Source organism: Neophocaena asiaeorientalis, unplaced genomic scaffold, assembly GCF_003031525.2.
Source record: "Neophocaena asiaeorientalis asiaeorientalis breed wild unplaced genomic scaffold, Neophocaena_asiaeorientalis_V1.1 scaffold342, whole genome shotgun sequence".
In the NCBI taxonomy this organism is placed as follows: Eukaryota; Metazoa; Chordata; class Mammalia; order Artiodactyla; family Phocoenidae; genus Neophocaena; species Neophocaena asiaeorientalis.
Genome location: NW_020174037.1, coordinates 1,249,054 through 1,271,299, shown reverse-complemented (window position 1 = coordinate 1,271,299; position 22,246 = coordinate 1,249,054). Strand labels below are relative to the sequence as shown.

Sequence of the window (22,246 nt, the reverse complement as noted above, 5' to 3'; positions counted from 1 at the left end):
GAGGCATAAGAATTACTGTTGACCCTTGAACAATGCAAAGATTAGGGACACCCATACCCATGTAGTCAAAAATCTGCATATAAAAAAAAAATCTGCATATAACTTTATAGTCAGCCCCCCCATATCTGTGGTTACGTGGATCCATATTTGAGGTTATGTGGATCCCTATCCGAGGTTCTGTATCTGAGACTTCAACCACCCACGGATCATGTAGAACTGTGGTATTTACTGTTGAAAAAAATCTGCAAATAAGTGGACCCACACAGCTCAAACCCATGTTGTTTCAAGGGTCAAATGCACAGCAAAAATACTATAGTAAATTCTGTGGCTTATTTTATCTAAACTGATGTTTTGCATGGTTAATATTTCTTCTTACAGGAGAATTATAGGACATAACCAAGAATAAGATATTATTAACATATTTTGTATTTTGATTTCAAAAATAATTTCCAAATGTCCAAATATTACTGTTGATATTTGAAGAAAACACCTGCAGTGGTGTTTAACCGGTGGAAACAAACTGTTGTTTCCTCCTAGCCTTCTGTAACTTCCATCTATATTTTGCATAACACTTGTTTGGATTTCAAGAGTAATAGTACTTAAAATGCTACTTTGCTATTAGGAAAGCACATACAAATGCCCATCAACTGATGAACAGATACATATAATGTGGTAGATCCATAGCATGGAATATACATTTTGGAATAAAAAGGAATGAAGTAGTGATACAATACTACAACATGGATGAACCTTGAAAACTTTATAAGTGAAAGAAGCCAAACTGGACATATTATATAATTCTATTTATATGAAATGTCCAGAATAGGTAAATCTGTAGAAACAGAAAATAGATTAGTGTTTGCCTAGGATTGGATGGGAGTTAAGGGGAAATGGGGAATGACTGCTAATGGCTATGGGGTTTCTTTGGGGGATGATGCAAATGTTCTAAAATTGACTGTAGTCATGATCAAACCTCGGTGAACATACTCAAAACCACTGAATAGTACACTTTAGATGGGTAAATTGTATGGTATATGAATTACATCAATAAAGTTATTATATGTATAAGAAAAATCATGTGAAAAGGGGGTCATTCTGGCCACTCACATATGGAGTTCTACTGATTTCATTATAGACTCCATACGAACACTTTTAATACAGTTCCATTAGGTAGACAAGATAAAAGCAGAACAATTTAACTAAGGTAAAGAGTTGGGTAACAGTGAAATCTGATGAAAGCAAACATTTTTCTGAGAAATCAGAAGTTACAAGAATTACTAGATAAAGTGCTGATTTTCATGTAATAGTTCAATTCCTCTGTAGGTAGCATAAGGGGAAAAGAGAAACAAGGTTGCAGAAACCTGAAATAAAAGGTAAAATAGACCAAGTAGAGAGAGAAAAGTCATCTTTTGAAGAGACCAAAGAATACACACACCAAGGCAAAAACTAGACTGTGGTATAAACACAGCTACAGAAAGAACGTACTTGTCAGAAGAAAGAGACCAGACAGGGAAGGTACACACACAGCTACTATTTATTTAGCATCTCTTAGGTGCCACGATCTGTAATTGGCCAGTTACACTGAGAAATAACGGTCTAAAAGACACATTGACACTGCTCTTCCAAACTGTCTTGGGGAAGGGGTACCAGGGCAGCAGACTCTAGAATGCTGAATAGACAATTCAGGATACTAAGCTGCTGTGCCGTGAGTCATCCAGCCTACTCCCCTTCATCTGATTCCATGACGTTAGGCAACCTTCTCACTGTCCTCTGGCTTCCCACAAGTTGACAAGCAGTGTGCATAACATAACTACAGAGCTATAGAAAATAAAGCAGTGGAGCAATAGAGGTTATTGTATATGCAGAGAGTCTGGAAGAATATATATAGACTAAGCTGTGAACAACTGTTATCTCATGAGGTGGGGTCAGAAAGGACTCTCTACTTTTACATGTTCATTGGATTTTTTAATAACCACACTACTTTTCTATTAGGAATAAATATGATATTTCTTAAATAATAATTTGGCTTTACCTTAATACTAGCTAAGCTGACAAAAATCTTCTGGTTTGTATGTCAAGTTTAATAAATTAGCCTCCTGAGTCGATCCACGTGTCTTAAGACTTTGGTTTACATGAATCTACTATTAACGAAAGCATTTACTCTTAACATACTAGCAAAATCAAGTTTCTGAACCTCCAAAGCCCCAGGGCTTGGTGAATTCTAAAAACAATACTTGGCCAAGCTTCCAGGTTCAGCCTGGTAAAACCTGAACCACACCAAGGACCCTGCATTCAAATTCTATAAGCAGAAAATATTAAAGAGCTATAATTTAGAAGCCTTCTAGAGAATGTTTCCCAGCATTTCAGCATAATTTACAAATAGGCAGCTCCTTGAACTGCAGAGTGGCCTTAGCCAACTAACTTTGAAAGAAAAGAGGCTGGTTCTATCCTACCACCAACCAACACCCTCTCCCTGTGCATGAATAGATCAGAATCATGAAGAAAGCCCTAGGAGCATGAGTCCTAGGTTTAGCCTGGCCCTAGACTCTGGATCCTAAATCCAACTACATTCCCATCCCCAGCCGGGGGTTTAAAATTAAAGGTCGGAGTACCCTGTAGTAGTAGCCACTGGATGGTGCCAATATTTCATCATCAGATAACCAGCTGGCCCTCAGCCACCCGAAAGTATGGCTAATTGGTTATCTCCAAATGACTACTGGGTCTATTAATGCTATGCTGTCACGAAGCCCCCAAATCCTACTTCTAGGTAAATCCAGCTACTCAAAATCAAGATTATCAGTTATTTAAGTCTGAAATGGAAAAGAACAATACAAGGGAATCAAGCATTAAATTAACTGTTGGATTAGAAAACTATTGCAGTCCCTTCCAATCCTGAGATACAATGGTTTCACAATCAGCAAAGGTTCCCAGGAGAAGCAGAATTAATGAAAACCAGTTAAAGACCTAAAGTGATTAAAGAAAACTCACACAAAGACTAGAAACTGCCAAATAAGTGAGGAGGAACACGGAATCATCAAATTAATAGCCCTATAAATGACAGATACTAAACTTGCTGTTTAAAAAAAAAAAAATCAACCAAGAATAATGAATGTTAATGGACCAACCTTGAATAAATAAATGCTCTGAAAACATGAGCATCTGTAAATCTCCATGCCCAATGAGTCATTAAAATATCCCATTCAGAAGAAACCATTTTTGTCCACCTCCAAAGCCAAGTCTCAAGCTCAGGCAGATGTCATTTATATCTTAACTGGTTTGTATCCAGTTCTGGCAAACTATCTTTCCCATCAGTCAGTCCTCTATGTGGTTGTTAAAGCTACTTTTCTCTTAAGATTAATTATTTATTAACCCCTTAAGAGTAACTACTTTTTTTCCCTCTCTCTCCACACCTTTATTCCCATCTCTATGTCAGTTGGTTCTTTCTGTACTGCCTAAAACTGATTCTCAATCACAGGCTTCAAACAACTATACAACTTCTAACAACACTGCTCCCATCTTCAGTAGATATCCACTTCTCTGAAATCCAGTTAAATCCTGCTTCTTTACACAAAGTCGACCTTATAATAAACCAATCTTCTATTAGAACTACAGATATGATCACAAAGAAACAACCTATTCTAAGACGGTACATTTAAGACTGGGTTACAAAATGACCAGCTAGTAATCCATTGTGGAATAAAAGTGCAAGCCCCTGATAGAATCCCTCCATCCAACATGAGATAGGACTCCAAGGCTCCATACTTTGCCGCTTCCAATCCTGACAATACCATGGCTCCTTGGCCACAATGAGACCCATCTGTGGCCTGCTGGTGTACTATAAATATCACTTAGGTCACCTTATCACTGTCTAGACACAAGCTTTTGTGCTTTCACTTATGAAAACTGTCATAGTAATTGAACAGTATCAAAGGGAGAAGAAAAAACAGAGATGAGAATATAAATATGCAGAGACAGAAAAACACATGCACCACTGCCAAGAATATCATGGGCTTTAGAAGGAGAAGAAATCAAGGGGAAAACACCCTCTGCTCTACTCCAACTCTTCTTTTTCTGCTTAGCGTTTGGCTAGTAACACCTCTCCCCTTAGTCCTCTGCCATTGTATGATTTGGCCCCAAAGGGGCTACTTCTAGAGTAGGTCCCAAGCACCCCACCGGGATCTTTCCACCCCAGAGATCCTTTGCAGGTCCAGCACCCCGTGCTGGTGCAAGTCCAGCTCAAGAAACCCTCCACGGTCCAATACAGTGAATGTTTATTCCCAACTGTCTCTATTGTGTGCTTCCTGGTGAAGGCAGCTTCAAGCAGAAATGTGCTCTGGCCCGGGGTTGATCTCCAGGTGGTTTCTCAGCACGCTCTGGCACATCTGTGTATAGGCTGCTGCAGCTGGCGTGCACCAGCTCCCGAGCACCAGCAAAGCACATCTCTTCCCAACTCCTGCTCACCGACTTCATGTTGGTAGCCTGGTGGGAGTATTTATACGGTGGAAATCAGCAAATGTGACAAATCTGGGCATTTTCTTTCTTCCCTTGCAGAGCTGATTGTTAAACATTAACCAGTACACCACTACTTGTGCCTCAGTTTGTCATCTAATTTGAGTTTTTCTTTTATATAGAAATAAGTTTTTGCATAGCCAAATAAATTTGACTTTGGACCTTTTCTCACTGCTTTTAAACTCTTCAATTATTTGATAAATACTGTTTTCTTCTACTTGTTTATGGTTTCATGAAATTAACTTTGATGTATGAGTTATCCAAAACCTTTTAACTAAATATCATAGCTAATCAATCGTTGATTCAAAATGGCTCCTTTAACAAATAATAAATTCTTGTTTACACTACGGTCTTACATTTACACTCTTCCATTGACCTATTTTGCTCTTGTGTCAACAACTAAACAATAGTAGCTAACATTTTTTGAGTACTTCCACATACCAGAATTTGCTCAGTTCTTTAATTACATTATCTCATTTAATCGCACACTTTACAGGTGAGGAAACTCACGTCTGGAGAGATTAAGTCACTGAGCTATGGTCACATGTCTGTAAGCTGCAAACCTAAAATCCAAATACTTTCCCTCCAACACCTAAACTCACTGCCACTCTGCTAAACTGTAACACATTACTGATTGCTACAGCGTTTTTATCTGATATTGGTCTCTTCTTTATGTTTACTGCTTTGCCAAGCCCCTCTAAAAATATATGTATTTTTAACCCAGACCATGTTAACTTTATAAATTAATTGGGAAAAAAATGACATCATGTCAATATTCCATTTTTTGCCTCCAGGAACAAAGTACATTCCTCCAGTTCAAGTTTTATCTTATAAATCTCAAGAAAAGTTTTATAGTTTTCTTCATTTTGATCACACATATTTCTTGTTAGGATTATTTCAAAGTATTTTGTATTGGTTGTTACTAAGGTGAATGGGATATTTTGCCCATTATATGTTTCCAACTGGTTATTGTTGACACTTGAGAAAGCTACTGGTTTTTGTATACTTACCAAATATAGCTCTTACTAATAATTTTTAGTTGATTTTCTTGGTTTTTGTATGTTGTCTCCTTTCTGATCATTATACTTATTTTTGTTTTGTGGTTTATCGCATCAGTCAGAACTTCTAGAACAATGCTAACAGTGATAGAAGACTTGCTTATGTGCTCCGAAAGTAAAGAGAAAATACTCCAGTGTGTCACTGTCAAGTATAATATTGGCTGTTGGTTCAAGGCAGTGGATCTTATTAAAGATGTAGTTTTTAACCTTCTAGCTTTAAAACAGCTTTATAAAGGAGGAGACTTTGAACTTTCACATGTGTTTTGAGTATACCACTGAGATAATTTTAGGGTTTTTCTTACCAACTTCCTATTTGAAACAGAAAAATTCTAGACTATCCAATAGGGAGGTAGGTCTGAGTTTGGTCCTGGTGTGTATGTCAGCTAAAAGGCATCCTAGGTCCGTAGTACGGTCTGTTCTGCAAAAAATGTGTTTCTTTGACATGCATTACCTCACACACAACAGGCAAATAGATGAATGATGTCAGTATAATGGAGAAGTCACTTTGGCTCACGTGCAATTTTCCCCAGCACGTTAATGTTTCCAAGTAGTGAGAATCAAGTTTCCTCATGATTATTAAGAGAAAGCTTTAGCAATATAAGACCTTCAGCAGGGGAAAAAAGCTAAAAAAATCTACAGAAGTGACTTACTTTTAAATGATGGCTGATTTAGTGGCTTCGAAAAAACCATTACACTTTCCTTCTTTTAAGCTACCTGTCAAAGGTGCAAATGCAGCTGAAAAGGCTGCAGAGACATTGCTCCCTGTACTAAAACAATGGATTAATTAAGAAGGCTCTGTCCTGGACCAGATATTTAATTCTGATGAAAAGGACTCTGATAGAAGGAAATATCCTATAAGACCTACTTCTCAAAGAAGAGAGCATTAAGCTCCAGGGTTGAAGGCTACAAGATTTTTCTGACTGTGATACCGGATGCGAACACCAGTAAACTGTGCTGGGCTTTTTGTTTGTTTGTTTGTTTGTTTCCCTTTGTACTTCTTTTAGGACTATACTTGGTTACAAAATTCCTTAGTTTTAAGTGTTCTGTCCCAACTCTCTTTCTCCATCACCCCTGTTGTTTTTAGCACCTGAATTTGCACAACATGAGTTTATTTTATTTTTAAATTGTTGTTGAGGTTTTCTCGTATTTTCCAGGTCCGCCTGTATGGGGTGGCAGAGAAACATCTGCATTCCTCCTAGAACCATCGGGTCTAATGCAACCTGCTTATCACAGTGCAGCCCACTTGAGTTTTTTTTTTTTTAACCCAGGCAGCTAACGGACACGAAGTACCTGCCATCAAGGAATCTAAGATAATTGAGTTAAATATTAAAAAGTTTAAATCATTTTTCATAGATGGAGTACCTGCAGTGAAGAGAGGGGGTGTGCAAATTTCTGAAGTATATTCACGTGAAGAGGCTGGCCACACTCGGGCTCCACTGTCTCATTTACAATACACATCTGTCACCAAACTCCTGATATTCTCCTGCACAACCTGCTCCACCAACAGCCTTCCCCTTCTCTGTAAACAGTAATTCCACCTTCTCAGGCGTTCAGACTAAAAGCCTTATTATGGCCTTTCTTCCTCATGCCATGTGCCCCATTCATCACGAAATGCTGCTGTCTCAACCTTCCAACCACGTCCAGAATCTGACCATGTGTCCTCGCTTCTCTACGGCTACCACCACTATCTCTCACCTGAGTCACTGCAATAGATTTCTCTTTGCTTCTATCCTTGTCCCCTCAACACCAGTTTCAATAAGATGAAGCCCTTTTCCTCAGAAAGCCAGATCACGTTACTCCTCTGCTCAAAAGCCCGCAATGTCTTCCAACCTCACTCAGATCAAAAGCCAAAGATTTTATAATGGCCTACAAGACCCAACTCGCTCTGGCACCAACCACCTCTGACCTGTTCCCTTCCCTCCACACACTGCTCCAACCACTCTGGCCTTGTAGCCTCTCCAGCCTCTCAGGCCTGCTTCCATCTCCTGACTTATGCACTTGCTGTTCCCTCTGCCTAGAATGCTCCTCTCCTAGGTAATCAAGGTGGCTTGCCCCCTCACTTCCTTTAGGTTTTTGCTCAAACATCATCACCACAGAGAGGCTTTTCTTGACCACCATATTGTAAATTGAAAATACACACACACTCCCTATCCCCCTTCCCTAACTTACTTTTCTCCATAGCAGAATGCACCTTCATCTGCTAAACTATGTATTTTACTTATTTCTGTACCTGCCCTGTCCACTAGAAAAGCTTGATGTTCTCTGCGGCATCCCCAGTACCTAGAATAGTTCTCACTCAATAACTACTTGCGGAGTGACTGAATAAGGTTCACTGCATGGTGTGATGAAGGAGGTGACAAAGATGGCTCCAGGTTATGGCCTTCACCATCACAAATTCAAGGAATACTTGGAAGAAGGTGAGCAGTTCACAGAAATTTATTTTAATGCAGTCATATGGCTAGGTTGTGAAAACTTGTTTAAGAGATTTACTGAGCCCCTTCCTCAGATCAAGGACACTTGAAAGGGTTTTGAGTGGTTCGACTTGTCAGACACCCCAGCGACTCACAAGATTGTTCTTCTGTAATGTGGCAAGACTTCTGAACACAGCAAATCTGAGACTGCAGGGGGAAAAAAAAAACCCAGAAGCACTGCTGACATGACCAAGGAAATACGAGCATTCTGACTAAAACTGGACATGTGAATCAAGCAGCTGGAGAATGCATTCACTGTCCACAGCAGATCAGCCCCACACTCAACGAAATCATTGCATTTAAAAAGTAAAGAATCTTATAAATCAATTTCAAAAGAAATTCACACATTTTAAAAAGAAATCAGGCTGTCAGTATCTGCGGTTGCCTTTGAAGGTCATCCCTTGGGGATAGGCTGGAATCATCACGCATTTGTCCCACTGGCATGGCTCACATTTTCATGAACAAAATGCAAGAGCTGAAAGCAAAATCCGACCAACAAAAAGTCAATATTCATGACATTCTGAAGATGAATTCGCAAAGCTTAGAACAATCCTAAAACTTCTCACATGAGCTCAACTCGGTTTTCTATCCCTGATGCTGTGAAAACCTATTCTTTTTCATGAAAGTGTTGAAATCAACCCTGGAGCTACCATCTGTGATGTAAACCTAGAGTCATAATATATTGAAATATGCCTCACTATCCACCTAGAGTTGCAGAATATGGTTGTTTCTTAAGCGTCACTTTCCTCTTATTAGATCAAGAACACTATACGAGTAGCTCCAGGCCTGTAACTGCACTTTTGGGATTAACACGTTTATTCAATTGTTTTTCAAACTGACTTTGATTAATTTTGAAATCATATTATAGATCTGTTTTATTTCATTACTGTTAAGAATTTAAACTTCACATGGGCCCACACATGTATGGATTTCAAATTATGTAATTCATTACTTTAAAAACATAGGCACTTACTTTTCAGTACTTTTCAGTAGGGACAAGGGAATGAAATATAAGGACTGCCTGAGAAACTGTCAGAGACTGAAGGAGTTAACTAAGGAAACATGATGGCTAAATGCAATATGGGATCTGGAATTAAATCCTAGGATAGAAAAAAAAAAAAAAAGGACAATTGTGGAAAAATTAGGAGAACCTGAATAAAGGCTGTAGTTTAGTTAGTGGTATTGTACCAATGTTAATTTCTTAGTTCTGATAAATGTACTATATCATGTAAGATGTTAACATTAGGAGAAGCTGGATGAAGGGAATACAGGAACATTTCATACTCTTTGCAACTCTTCTGTAAATCTAAAATTATTTCAAGGGAGTTCCCTGGTGGCCTAGTGGTTAGGATTCTGTGCTTTCATTACTGTGGTCCAGGTTCAATCCCTGGTCGGGGAACAGAGACTGAGATCCTGCAAGCCATGTGGTGTGGCCATAAATAAATAAATAAAATTACTTCAAAATTAAAATTAATTCTAGATTTAAAAACTCTAGAAACACAACAAAAATTTTTAGCCATTTTAGGGTGATCTATTAAAAAAAAAAGCCAATGCCACAAAAATGGTTTCATTTAGTTATTGATACAGAATCAAGGAAAGTTACAGAAATCCGGAATTTCAGCTACTCTCAATATGCAAGTTGCCAAAAACAGATTTGACAACAACAACAAAAAGTCTTCCATTGCTCTGTCACAACAAAATATAAAAGACACATAAAAGAAAACCACCTCAAAATAACAAAAATGATCACATTTATATAGACTTGAAGTGACAACAAAGATTAGAATAAACCATTATTTCAACTAACGTGGGATATGAAGGGCATTGTAAATTTGGAAGGGAACTAAAGCATATAGTGGTTGTTTCTATGTGCTGGAATTATAAAGGATTATCTTATCCTTTAAGCTTTTCTTTACAATGGCCGTATAAATATTTAAAATCTGGGCTTCCCTGGTGGCGCAGTGGATGAGAGTCCGCCTGCCGATGCAGGGGACACGGGTTCGTGCCCTGGTCCGGGAAGATCCCACATGCCACGGAGCGGCTGGGCCCGTGAGCCATGGCCATTGAGCCTGCGCGTCCGGAGCCTGTGCTCTGCAACGGGAGAGGCCACAACAGTGAGAGGCCCACATACCGCAAAAAAAAAAAAAAAAGATTTAAAATCTGAACAATAAGCATAATACATTTTGGTAGTAGTCCACGTGATACTGAGATAAAATAACAGGAAGCTATTTCTGATCCTGAAAGCTCTCACACTCTTGCTCCGCTTTTGTCCCCTCTCACCTGCAATGGTTTAGACTCTGACCAGTTCTCCCCTTGTCTACTGCATCAACAGTCTCCCTACACTCCTCCACTGCACTTCAGTCTATTTTTCCATTCTTATTAAGCTATCTTCCTAAAATTCAGGTTACAACACATCACTTCTCTGTCGAAACAAAACCACAGAAACTCTAATGGCTCTACCTATTGACTAAAGAAGAAAAAACCCTTCCACAAACTCAATAACCATCATCAAGCTTCCTCCAAGCCTCTGTTCATGCCCTTCTCATTAATAAAATTACCTACTTTAACTAACATTTGCTGAGTGCTTATTTTATGCTAAGCAAAATGCTAAGAGATTTACATGTCATTTTTTCCCTATAGTCTTCTCACCAATCCCTAGGGGTAAGTGCTACTACTAAATGAAAAAAAGTCAGAGCTTTAGTTAATTTTCCTAAGGTTACCTGGCTAGTAGGTGGTGGTGTAAGAACTTGGACCCCAATCTCTAAGCTTCAAAGTCCAAACTCTGAGCACAATCTTCTTGCCAACTTCTATCATTCCATCAAGTCCCAGAACAAATGCTAACTTCTACTACCATCCCTAATTCCTCCAGGTGGAAGTGATAAGCTTTTCCATGGACCCACACGCCTGTTTAATTTCCTTTTATAGATCTTATTTCATCCTGCCTTATATGTAGGAAACAATATACATGTCTAAACTACCCATTACATTCAAGAGCTTTGAGAACAGGAACAGCTAAATTATTATCCTTCACAACTTGGACTCATGATAATGCCATGGGGTAGCAGAACTGAGTAAATGTCTATCAAAGAAGGAAATCGTGTTCAGAGAAACTAAGACTTCTACTTAATTCTCCTACTTGTTCACATACACACACGTTTGAACTATAGACACCAAGAATTTCACAGAATACAAAGAACACAGATTTTGAAGCTCGACAAACCTGTTTACAAATCCTGGCTCTACTAAAAAGAAACTACTATCTGACCTTGGGGGCACTTCACTTAACCAATGTGTCCTTAATTCCTCATCTATAACACTGAGACTAATGATAATATGTGTAAAACACATAACACTATATAGCAAGGTAAACTTTTGATAGGTGTTTCTTATGAGAACTTGTTTCATGCCCAGAATGACAGGACCCTCTTTAAAAAGGGTCAATATTTCTATAGATAGATGACATGAAACACTCAGATAACAAGATCCAGGATGCTGTATGATTAAGTGCTAAGTGTTCAGGGATGGGAATGATCAGTGTTGACCAAAAAGAAGGCTTCTTGGGGACTTCCCTGGTGGTCCAGTGGCTAAGGCTCCACACTCCCAATGCAGGGGGCCCGGGCTCAATCCCTGGTCAGGGAACTAGATCCCACATGCCGCAACTAAGAGTTCACATGCTGCAACTAAACTTCCTGCATGCAGCAAGGATGATCCCGGGTGCCGCAACTAAGACCTGGTGCAGTCAAACAAAAAAAATTTTTTTAATTAAAAAAAAAAAAAACTAGCATTGTAGTTCGTAACCTTTAAAAGAAAGAAAGGAGGGAAGGAGGGAGGGAGGGAGAGAGGAAAGAAAGAGAGAGAGAAAGAAAGAAGAAAGAAAGAAAAGAAAAGAAGAAAGAAGGAAAGAAAGGAAGAAAGAAGGAAAGAAAGAAAGGCTCCTTGAAAGGAAAGAATATGTGCTGGCTCATCAGGATAGGACTTGGACAGAAAGGAGAAAAATTCCAAAAAGGAGACAATCATAAGTAAAAGCAGGGAGGCCAGAGTAAAGATGCTCATTCAAAAAGTATGCCTCCAGTACAGTTCTTGCTCAGTGGACAAACGCCAGATGAATAAACAGAGGGCAGAGTCCAGAGAAAACGATGAATCTAATGCTGGTATAAAGGATATTGTGCTAAACAGAATAAAAGCGGGAAAGGAGAACCTTCATACTGCTTACAGGAAAATGAGAATTAGTGGTTTATCTAATGAATGCATGAATACGAGTTTGCTATAATGAGCATAAGCAAAGTCTTACCAGTGGATAGATCCTTTGTTTTTTATTAGCTTTATTCACTACTTTTAACTCTAACATCAATGGTATCCCCACCCAATCCTATCTTTTAGCGGTGTGAAATGTATTTGTATGCACAGAGAAATAATAACTTGGAAAACTATTGTATACGTTCCCATGTGACTGAGGGTGTAGATAAAATGCAGAAGACATAGGGCTGAGGGTTCCTTACAAGTTAAAAATGCTATTTGATTCTGAAGACCATCAGAACCAGGAAAAGTATTTTATTATTAATATTTTACTCAGAACAAAAAATGTAGGCACATTCTGTTGAGGGAAAAACAAAGCAATGCCAAACTGCTTAATGAACTATGATATTGATATATACAATCGTATGAACTATCACTGCTCTCTGATGGCTGGTAAGGAATCAGACAATATACACAGGACATAAGGCTTTTTCAAAATGGACTCACACCTTCAAAACTCCTATTACTTGAATGAAATTCACTCAGTTGCAATTTTACACAAATCATCCACCATGAAATGGTATAAGAGCCCAGCATCCTGAGTTTACATATGGATTTCTCAAATCAGTGGGCACCTGTTCAATCAGAACTGAAACAACAAAAAACACCTAGCTGACAAGTGTTTGTTTTTTTTTTGGTCTCATTGTGCAGCTTGAAGGATCTTAGTCCCAGACCAGGGATTGAACCCGTGCCCTCAGCAGTGAAAAAGTAGAGTCCTAACAACTGGACTTGTCAGGGAATTCCCTGACAAGTATTAATAAAGCAAAAATGTAATCCACTCATCTCTGCAGTCCATATTAACCACAGTGACAATAAGGAATAACACCCCTACCTCTAATTCATCAACATTATACGTCCTAGAAATAAATTTGGGGTAACTCTTACTCTAATCAAAATTACCAGCCAACAGGAATAATTTATGCCAAATGGAGGAGGCCCTTTTGAGAATTACCATGTTAATGGTGAAAATATGAGAAAGAAAATTAAAAACTAAATATGTTGAATGGAATTATTGTATTTTAACATAATATTTAATGTGGTATAAAATAATGTTTATTTTTCTTTTTATTACCTATTTTCATTCATATGTCACAAGAAAGGCCAGAGGCTCTGAATTCGCCTGTATCCCTTAGCAGATGGAGAAGGCATACTTTCAGCATATGTACTAGCCAATGCTGCATAAAGTGCATTGTTTTTCAATTGGCCCACAGGCCATTAATGGAATTTGAGATACCTAAAAAATAGAGGAAAGGAAATAACATAAGACCTGTGTTCTAATTCCCAATCTGCTTACCAGCTAAATCTTTTTAGACTTTTAACTTCTATCAACTTGTTTTCTCATCTGTAAATAGGATAGTTATATCTAACACAGGACAGTGAATGGTGGCTCATTTTCTTCTTTGAAGGACACAAAGTGTCCCCACAAAAATCAGAGGCAGTTCTCTGACTGGAAGGGGGTGCATGAAGATGCCTCTGCACAGTACTGCACTGAAAATTATGAAAGTATTCGCTGTCTTATCAAGAACGGGGACTTAAGAGATACCGAGGAAACCAAATATTCCACAGGCCCCTCCTTGATGCCAGCACTGCTGGGGTATAGGGATCACAAATTATACACGGCAACAATGATGTGGGAGATGCGAAGAAGACAAAAAATGAATATCCACAGTGCAAACTCATATGAGGTATGCAATAAAAAAATTATACAAGTCTTTTTTTTAGATTAATTGAATAGAAAAAGTCTGACTGGGATTGACATATACACATTAATATGTATAAAATGGATAACTAATAAGAACCTGCTGTATAAAAAATAAAATAAAATTCAAAAAGAAAAAGTCTGGCCATCTAGATTCTTGGAAAAATTAAATCCTCTTATCAGAATTCAACTCAACATTGAACACCTATTATGTGCAAGCTACTATACAGGGGCTATTGAAGACAGGAGAAACAATTAAAAGTTCCTTACCTCCAACTAACCAATACATACAAAGAAAAAAAATAATTCCTACAGTAGAAATACAAAAGTATCGTGAGACTAGAGTACAGACTCTCCATAACCCTGAGCCTAACATTTAAGGTCACAATCTACCTTTCAGCCAGATCTCACACTACAGATAAACAATGCTCCAGCCATTCCAAACCACTTTTGCCAAACATAGTAAGCATTGTATGCTTCTGTGCTTTTGCTCACGCCATTCCTTCAGGCTAGAGTTCCTTTACTCCTACTGAGGTTATTATTCATCCTCAAGACCAAATTCCATTCCATTTGCTTCACAAAGCCTTTCTCACACCAAGCTGGAATTAAGGGAGGTGACTAAAACAACAACAAATGATACCAGGAAACAAACAGAAAGAAGGAAAGGAATGCAAAATCTGTACCAGAGGAGCTAGAAGGTAACTATAAGACTAAAAATTCGTCAGAATCTTCTAGAAAAACATCATCCCATGCTACAAGAGAAAATGAACAAGTCTAATAAGGTCTGGAATGACGAATCCAAGAGGTAAGAGAAAGCTGTCAAGATTATGGGATAATAAAAGTGACAAAAAACCCAGCAGCAGAAATCTGAGAAATGTATCTAGGGATTATGAAACCTAAGGCCTTAAAGCCACAGTTGGTATTTTCATCTATTATTCCAACAGGACTAAGAAGTATATGGAAAGTTAACCATTGGTTACACGGATGGCATCAAAGAACAGAATTTAGGACTTCCCTGGTGGTGCAGTGGTTAAGAATCCACCTGCCAATGCGGGGGACACGGGTTCAATCCCTGGTCCGGGAAGATCCCACATGCCGCGGAGCAGCTAAGCCACAACAACTGAGCCTGTGCTCTAGCACAACTACTGAGCCCACGTGCCGCAACTACTGAAGCCCACGCACCTAGAGCCCGTGCTCTGCAACAAGAAGCCATCGCAATGAGAAGCCCACGCACCACAACAAAGAGTAGCCCCCGCTCACTGCAACTAGAGAAAGCCCCCACACAGCAACGAAGACCCAATGCAGCCAAAAAAGAAAAAAAGAGCAGAATTTAGTTTTTTACAATCTTAAGACACTGCAAAGATTAAGCACTTTACCAGAGGGCACCTGATTAAGTCTGGAAGAATGCCTTTGCCCAGAAACTGGCTTATCTCATCAGAAGTTCTCAATAGAAGGGTCCTGAACTAAAAATGGAAGGGTAGAAGAAACAATGTAAACTGATACTATAACGCATCATTCATTCAACAAACACTGACTGACCATCTATTTCCTAGGTGCCAGGCCGAAGTATAACACTGGGGATACAGCAATCAACAAAATACACAAATCCCTGCTCATGGAGATTATGGAATGAGAAAGCCAATAAAAATACATTAATGGGGGCTTCCCTGGTGGCGCAGTGGTTGGGAGTCCGCCTGCCGATGCAGGGGACGCGGGTTTGTGCCCTGATCCAGGAGGATCCCGCATGCCGCGGAGCGGCTGGGCCCGTGGGCCATGGGCGCTGGGCCTGCGCATCCGGAGCCTGTGCTCCGCGGCAGGAGGGGCCACAGCAGTGAGAGGCCCGCATACCGCAAGAAAAAAAAAAAAAAACATTAATGATTTCAGGTGATGATCAGCTTAAAGAAAAATAGAGCCAAGTAAAGAAAAAAAATGACACAGCTGGGCTGGAAGGACTGTTTCCGAACCAAGGGAGCAAGTCTGGCAGATCTGAGGGTAGAGCCAGAGAAGAGGGAGGGCGTGACAAGGACAAGCCTGCAAACAAGGAACTGAGCCAAAACATAATGAATTAAAACAATGGTAAGAAGGGAGGAGAAGAGGTAGGCAGAACCAGATAAAGGTAGAGAGGAAGTCTGGATATCATATTTAAGTGTGCTGGAAGTTACTGGAGGGCTCCAAGCTCAGAGAGATGGGATCTGAGTTGCTTTTTGATCACTGAGACTGCTGTGTGGAGAAAGGACTACAGGCACCAAGCACAAGACGCTAACTCGGAAAGGGTGGTGGCAGCAAAGTTGGCACGTGTCTGATATGATATGTAAATAAAGAGCCTAGGTGAGAAAAGCCAAGAAGCAAACCAATTTATGCCACAAAACGCCCCCAAACTTCAGGAATTAGTGGTATGTGATATCTCTGGAACTAGAGGTGACAGTGGAACTACAGATGGGAGGATTCATGAAAGGCTGTTTAAGAGCTGTGAGACTCTCTGTGCAAGTAGGCAACTAACTGTCCCTCCTCTACCCAGAAAAGTTGCAGACAGGGGGGCAGAAGACAAAAGGAATAAGTGCAAGTGTACACAGTAAATACTGAGACCAACTTCCACTCCAGTGTTCTTTCCCTGCTTGGGTCCCAGAACTCTGGCAGCCAGACTAATACCCACCAGGAGGCTAGATGAGACTTCTCTGGGGAAACCTGACCAGTCTAAGAAAAGACCAAAAGATAGCTACCCTGGGTGTTTCCCAAGGAAACTGGCCAGCCAGACCACCCTACAGTGAACCCCATAGTCAACAATCCCATCCCCAAATGAATACAGTGCTTTTTAGCAACATTTTGGAGCCCAACACTTAAATAATGAGCAGATAGCTAAGGATCACCAGACATTTAAGAAAATCTTTAACATGAATGCAGAGACAAACAGAAGAAACTAAGTTGGAAGAAACAGATGATGCAGACACGGAGAGAAGAGAACTTAAAACAAATGCACACATATAGCACAGAGAGAGAAGAACAGATGGTGCAAAATAAAAAAAGAATATTGAAGAGAACAATGTAAAATACCATACGAAATTAAGAACTCAGCAGAAATAAAAATGTAATAGAAGGATGAAGATAAATTGAGGAAATCTGATTGAATATGGATTAGAAGACAGGAGTTCAGAAATGAAAGAAAAGATAAGAAAATTAAGGAACAGGGGAAACATCGGAAGGAATAAAAGAATTCAGGAAGAAATTTCCCAACTGCAAAACGTAAATTTCCAGATTGAAAGACCCCACAGTGTCCAGCATAACGGATTAAAACAGATCCACAAAAGGCACGCCACTGAAAAATGTCAGAACATGGGTCACAAGGAAGATCCTAAATGTTTCTAGAGAGAATTAAACATGTTTAATACAAAAAAAAAGGCAAGAATCAGAATGGCATCAGACTTCAACTGCCACCCTAGCAGAAAGAAGACAAAGGAAAAACTCATTTTAAATTCTAAGAGGAAATAATTTCCAATCTAGAATTCTAAAACCAGCCAAATATTAAATATGTATGAAGTAAGAATAAAAATATGCAAGGTATAAAAAAATTACATGTATCCTTTCTCAGGAACCTACTAAAGGAGGTATTTTACCAAATTAAGGGAATAAACCAAGAAAGAAAACACCAGGACAGGAACACTGATGAAAGAAATCAAAGGCTAAATAAATGGAGAAGGACACCACATTCACAGATTGGAAGACTCAATATTATTTGACAAATTCTTTCCTAATTGATCTACAGTTTCAACGCAAGCCAAATCAAAATCCCAGCAGGATTTTTTGGGGTAGATATTGATAAACTGATTTTAAAATGTATTAAGGAAAGGCAGAAGAACTAGAATAGCCAAAATAGTTTTTTAAAAAGATAAAAGTTAGATTCACACCACCTGATTTCAATATATACTATAAAGCTACCATAATCAAGACCATGTGGTATTAGTTAAGACAAACAGATCAATGAAAGTTCAGAAATAGGGACTTCCTTGGCAGTCCAGTGGTTAAGACTCCTTGATCCCAATGTAGGGGGCACGGGTTCAATCCCTGGTCACATGACACACGGCACAGCCAAAAAAAAAAAAAGAGAGACCCACACATATATGGTTGATATTTAGAAAAGGTACAAAGGCAATTCAATGTAAAAAGTATAACCTTTTCACCAAACTGTGAAACTGGAATAATTAGACAACCATATGCAGACAAAAAACAAGATCCCAACCTATACCTCAAACCTTATCCAAAAATGAACTCACAATGGATTCTATACCTAAGTGTCAAACGGGAAAATAGAATATTGTAGGGCAGTGTGTCACCTTGCTGCTTAGCTGCGGAAGTGATCTGAGGGTCTGCTTACTCCAGTTACAGACTATCAGTCAGTTCTGCGGTTTTTCAGCCTCTCTTCTCACCGGTGCCCTCAGAGATCCCTGGGCCTTAGATTCCTGGTGTTCTGAGTCTGTATTTATGCTCTGCCAATGAGTTTGGGGAAGGAGCAGAGATAAGTGCCTGTGTTCAATCCACCAAGTTGACTAGATTCATTGGTCTCATTCCAAACACATGTTTTGAACTTGCAAGACCTTCGAGTTTGAAGGCAGAATACAAGTTTTCTTCCTCCAATTCTATTTCACCGTTTTTTCTTCCTTCCTTTCCTTCCTTTATTTTCCTTACACAGAGTTGTAAAATAAAGAAAGCTACATAACCATTTTTTAAAAAAAACAGTTTTCTAGGGGCTTCCCTGGTGGCACAGTGGTTAAGAATGTGCCTGCCATTGCAGGGGACATGGGTTCGATCCCTGGTCTGGGAAGATCCCACATGCCGCTGCCACAAAGCAACTAAGCCCATGCGCCACAACTACTGAGCCTGTACTCTAGAGCCCGCAAGCCATAACTACTGAGCCCACATGCCACAACTACTGAGCCCACGTGCCACTACTGCTGAAGCCCGCACACCTAGAGCCTGGGCTCCGCAAGAGAAGCCACAGCAATGAGAAGCCCGTGCAACAACAAAGAGTAGTCCCCGCTCGCCGCAACTCGAGAAAGCCTGCGTTCAGCAACAAAGACCCAACGCAGCCAAAAATAAAAGTTTTTTTAAGTACATGGGTTCCAGATAATCCGGACACCAGCACAAGAAAGACAAAGGAAATCCTTGGTATGATGTGAAGAGAGATCTCAAACTGATAACTTTGAAGCAGGTCTGAGAAGTGGCCAGCCCAGATTGGAGCTATAGGAAAGGTCTCATCAGGAAACTGAAATTGAAAGATTATCTAAAGCATCTGTGCTGACTCAAAGAAATTCACACAAGCCTGCAAGAATGTAGAGGTCAATTAGTCCTCAATAAGTACACAGAAAACTAGGTAAACAGAAACACAAGACTATTATCTCCAAGAGCAACACAGGATTATGGAGGAATGATGAAATACTACATGACTCAGCTGTGAAGAGCATTTACATAGTCATAATGGAAAGACTGAACATCAATCCAAACAAAACTGTGATTATCTCTGCAGTAGGAAAAGGGAGACTGAAAGCATGTACATGGAATCAGGGCAAAGAATCATCTGGAAGAGAGCACGATCTTCATCTTCCATAGTGGAGGCCAAAATTAATGCTGAAAACTGAAGAATCAGGTGGTAGCAATATAAGCATGTTAGAGATACAGAGGGAAATAGCAAAAGATTTAGTTCAAAGAGTTAAAAGTGATAACCTCAGGTTGTCACAACTAGAGAAAGCCCTCGCACAGAAACAAAGACGCAACACAGCCAAAAATAAATAAATAAATAAAATTTTAAAAAATAAAAATATATGCATGTACAGCTTTGATAAAAATAAAAATTAAATAAACTTTAAAAAATTAAAGCCTAAGAAAAATAAGGGGAGGGGCAGAATAGTACAGGATCTGGAATCATGACACTTAGAAATGGTTATGTAAACTAAGGGTTTTTAAGTTTAAATGTACCCACACACACGCAACTTGGCACACATTAAGGCTGATTTCAGTTGTTTTACCTTCAGTTGTTCAGTTATTCTATATATCTAGTGGGTGCAGAATCAGAACCAACAGTAAAGTTACATGGACAGTGAGGTCAGCTGTGCAAAGAAGAAATTTCTCATAACTACCTGAAAGTAGAGTTAACTGTCTCAGGAAGCAGTGAGTTCTCTGCTGATGGAGGTATTTAAGCAGAGCCTGAACAAAACCACTCAGTGGACGTCATACCCTCGTAGGCTGGAATATAGGCCTCTAAGTCCCCACCAGCTGGGGGATTCTGTAAAAGGATTCCAGGTAATCATCTCCTTTGAATTAGTACCTTCTGAAGTGGGACTAGAAACACTGGTAGGTGAAGCAGCTGAGGTACTTAGGACACATTACTAATCAGGGACTTCCCTGGTAGTGCAGTGGTTAAGAATCTGCCTGCCAATGCAGGGGACAGGGGAACGAGCCCTGATCCAGGAAGATCCCGTATGCCATGGAGCAACTAAGCCCGTGCGTCACAACTACTGAGCCCGTGCTCAAGAGCCCACCAGTCGCAACTACTGAGCCCGCATGCTGCAACTACTGAAGCCGGCGTGCGTAGAGTCCATGCTCCGCAACAAGAGAAGCCACCGCAATGAGAAGCCCGCGCACCGCAATGAAGTACAGTCTCCGCTCGCCACAACTGGAGAAAGCCCATACACAGCAACAAAGACCCAATGCAGCCAAGGATAAATAATAAATAAGTTAATTAATTAAAAAAATATTTTGGAGCAGATGAGATATAAAAAAAAGAGTAGAAGAGAAAATGCACGTCTGAGTGGGAGAAAGCTGGAAGAGAAACAAGCCATGGTGTGATGGATGTTAAGAAATGAAGAATCCACTCTGGGTCCTGTGGTTTGATGGCGGTGGGACATTAAACAGGTCACAGTGCCCAGTTAGGTAAGAGACCTTAGGGCCATGGCAAGAGCACCTGGGCTTCCTGGCAGAGTGAAAGGGCAGAGACCTGCGGTTCAGTCACTAGATGCAGACGAGCTGCAAGAGAGCCACCTGAGATTAGAGAACAATAGCAAAGGGACACTTGATTTGTTCTACTTTAAATAAAGTTCCTAGAACCTAGTGCTATCAAAGAAAAAAAAAAATCACACCTCAGCTTCAACGTTGGTCATTTCAACGTGGAAATTAAAATATTAAACACATTATAGGTCCCATCTTTTTTACGGGACCACCTCAAGAGTGTGACTTGTCCACAGGCTTCAGGGAAGCTTTATGTTATTTTCTACTCAAGGCCAGTATTTTTTCTTTCACTCTGTCTAATAAAATACTGTCATGACTACAGAGACAATAAATTTATCCCAAAGTTTACTAAACTCCATCCTTACCAGTTAAGAGCTGACATGGATCATACTTTTAAAAATGTCTACGTTCCCTCAGGACACTTTTGTAGTTCTAGTTCTTAGTTTTAAAACTTAGTTTGGAATCTACCAAGAAATTGTCAGTTATCAATTAAATACTGAAATTATCAGTATTTAATTAAGAAATTTAATTAAGAAATTATCAGTATTATGGGGTATTACTGTGTACCCCGTAAACTGTGTGACTTTTGGCTACTTAAGAAACAGACCCAGGTGAGCCCCAACACTCTGTGGACGCCCCTCCACCTTCCCTCCGTTAACTGACTGCACACTTCTAGACGGAATGTCTCCTTGGTTGAATCCAGTACTTAGCACCCTAAGCAGCGTACTGGTCAATAAATGCTGAACCGAACCAAAGCATGTGACTAGCCTGGAATTTCCCCTTTATTCTACTAACATTCTTGATTTTCTTTTTTTCTTTTCAGTGCCTTCCCCTCACCCTGAGTACCAGTCACAGGCACGGGTCACTGCTGCAGGCTGCTCTTCACCCTTCTGGCCGCACTTTGAACAAAATAAGCAGGATTTGTAGCTCTACCCACACTGCTCCCAGGCAGGCATGAGAAGATGGGCCAGAAGAGCTTTCACTGTACATCCTGTACTGTGGGCCAGTTAAAAAAAAAAAAAAAGAAGAAGGGGGGCACAGGTGGCAGCAGGAAATGTAAGCCTCTGTTCTTATAAATCTATTGACCAGGTCTGATGAGGCCCACTGGTCTCTAGCTTATGATGTGCTCTTTTTTTTCCTGACTGGCTAGTATTAATGTCTTACCAAGACTTCATTATAATGTGGGAACCCATGCTAACAAGTTCAGGTTCAAAATC

At 39.7% G+C, this 22,246-nt stretch overlaps 1 protein-coding gene across 1 annotated transcript in view; it reads right to left on the bottom strand.

Annotated features, from left to right (window-relative positions):
* The window catches only part of SLC44A1 (solute carrier family 44 member 1), a 119,967-nt gene extending 115,497 nt beyond the window's left edge, over positions 1-4,470 (bottom strand). The window contains exon 1 of the mRNA XM_024753681.1: positions 4,339-4,470. Within this exon, the coding sequence (XP_024609449.1) occupies positions 4,339-4,470 (132 nt within the window). The remainder of the gene's footprint in view (positions 1-4,338) is intronic.
* Between the last annotated feature and the right edge of the window lie 17,776 nt (positions 4,471-22,246).